At 23.9% G+C, this 2,516-nt stretch overlaps 1 protein-coding gene across 1 annotated transcript in view; it reads left to right on the top strand.

Moving 5' to 3' along the window:
• Positions 1-1,106: 1,106 nt before the first annotated feature.
• LOAG_17635 (cuticular protein 47Ef) overlaps positions 1,107-2,516 on the top strand; it is a 2,986-nt gene continuing 1,576 nt past the window's right edge. The window contains exons 1-3 of the mRNA XM_020450297.1: positions 1,107-1,348; positions 1,635-1,718; positions 2,240-2,407. Coding sequence (XP_020306038.1) covers positions 1,115-1,348; positions 1,635-1,718; positions 2,240-2,407 — 486 coding nt within the window. The 5' untranslated portion in view covers positions 1,107-1,114. The remainder of the gene's footprint in view (positions 1,349-1,634; positions 1,719-2,239; positions 2,408-2,516) is intronic.

Below are 2,516 nucleotides of genomic sequence, written 5' to 3'. Positions count from 1 at the left end.
TTAATGACATCTGCTCATCCATTCAGCACAATTAGAGTGTTCTGCATTTATAGATAATTGGCTTATTTATTTAATTATTGCAAAAGTTGCTAAGCAACAGGTTGATACTCGATAATAATGTTTGATACATGTTATTTTTCAAAACAAAATGCTACATTTTATTGTCATTATAATCAGTGCACTTTATTTGTATGATTTGCTTAGTACTATTTAAATGTTAGCTATTACTATTTATTGTAAATGAAATATTTAAAAAAATTCTTTTTCCTTTTCGAATTTCTTCATATTATTTAACGTTTTCCTTAATGTTTTTTTTTTTTTTTTTTTGATAAAAATATAAATAAAAATGAAACTTTTAAGTTCGAAACATTTTTATTTGCTATCAGCAATTTTTTCAATGATTTTTTTGAATGAAAGTTTTTGACAAAAATTAAAATGATTGTTTTAAATATGCCTTTAAAAGTTACTAAAGCTGTTGGCGAAAATTAATCGAAACTTTCATCTGAAGCAAAAATAGTAATGAAAGTTCAAAATTCACTTTTTATTATCAGCAACAATAACATTTTTTACATTATGATTAATGTTTAATTATTTTCATCGTACTAATTAATATCATTTTCTGTCACTATCTATCATTTCCTATTTATTTATAGTAATATTAATAATTTCCTTATACTTCGTACTTATAACAAAAAGAGTTTATTGATAATAACTATGACGTATTGTATACTTGTGTAGATGTAGTATACTTTAATGTAATTTATTATTGTACTTAATTTTTAATTTGTTATAAAGTATGTTATTCGTTTATTCTCTATTTTATTAGGTTTAGTATCAAAAGATTGATCAAAAGATTTGATAAAACAGTAAATGAATAATTCCTTGCTAATATTTTAATTAATTGCAAATCAAATGATTTGAATATTATCAATTTATATATATATATATATATATATAATGTTCGTTGTTAATGAGTATTTAAAATATGAACCTATTTTACGAGTATCTCATATTACCCTCATTAGTTATATTTTGTTTTTTTTCGATCGTTTAATTAAATTACTTGAAAAAAATTTTCCATTTCTGATTAATTATCTATTGATATTTTATAGAAATGGGTTCATCATCGATTGGTATATTACAATTGGTCTTATTGTTGCTGATTCTTTCCAGTTCTTATTGTTTGGAATGGGATGTATCAAATTTTCCAAATCCAACAGCTGGTGACTATAAACGATGTCGTATGCGAACAACATCAAATATCTGTGATCCGGATGAAGTTTTGACCGATTCACAACGATATCGATTAAATCATGAATTACATCAATTGGAATCTCGAACTCGACAGGTTTCCATGCATATATATATTCATATATTTGTTATAATGTTTTTGATATGACAATGTTTTCTATTATTATCATTACTCACTGATTATGGTTATTTTCTTTTCTGAAAAATTTCATATTTTAAATTATCAAATCAAATTTGCATCATTTATTTCATTTCTTCATTAAATTATAAGTATAATTTTAATAATACTTAAACGTGATAAAATGGGAAAGAATTTTAATAGTTGAAAATTTTTACTTTAATTTGTATTCAAACATTTTATCATATCCAATGTCCATTTATAGGATCATGCTTCCGATTTTTGTCAAAAAAAGGGAATTACAGCAGCAATGGCTATTGTTAAACATATTCAAGGAAATTCTGATGCGGTAAGTTCATTCTTGATTTTGTATTAGATAAAGATATTCGATAGTAGTATTAGTATTTTGCATTAGTATTAGTATTAGCTAATACTAATACTAAACACTAGCACTATAGATTATTATTAAGTGAATAGAAAAAAACAAATATTAGCATTAGCATTAGCATTAGTATCATTATTAGTGGTTGTAAAAAGATTTATTTTTTGAATATCTGACGATGAAATTAATCCATTCATTTCTCAAATACATGTCAAATTTCTCTTCCTTATTGCTGCAGTTTTTTTTTCTTTTTTCTCCATTTACATAATAATATCTCTAAGTTTGATGAAGTACAATACTTTTGCATCTTGTGATATTTTCGTATCCTGAACTGTAAAATTTAAGGTGTTCGATTTTTTTTTTCTATTTTATTTATTTATTTTTTTGATCATAACGTTAGGATGAAAAATTATAGGATTCGTTATTGAAAAGAAATGATTACGTATAAATATGTCATGAAATTAAAAAGAAAAAACCAAATATTGAAGGCTGTTAAAGAAATGGCAAATCAAATTCTTCGAAAATGGTCATTAGATAAACAATGTCAGAAATCAGTGGTTTTTGTGGTTGCAACAGAAGATCATCGATTTTGGGTTGCACGTGATGCACGAGTTCCTGTTTATGCGCAAGAATTTACTCAAATATTCAATTCTCAAGTAAATTATAATTTTATATTCTTTTTTTTTTCATAATTTCTTTCCTCTATTTGATCTGTCTATATTTGGTAAATTTAAAAAATGGATCAAGCATATTATTAAACTTATT

The sequence above is a fragment of the Loa loa genome (genome assembly GCF_000183805.2).
Source record: "Loa loa unplaced genomic scaffold supercont3.106, whole genome shotgun sequence".
NCBI lineage: Eukaryota > Metazoa > Nematoda > Chromadorea > Rhabditida > Onchocercidae > Loa > Loa loa.
The sequence above is the reverse complement of the archived record's forward strand: the minus strand, read 5'-3'. Positions and strand labels throughout refer to the sequence as shown.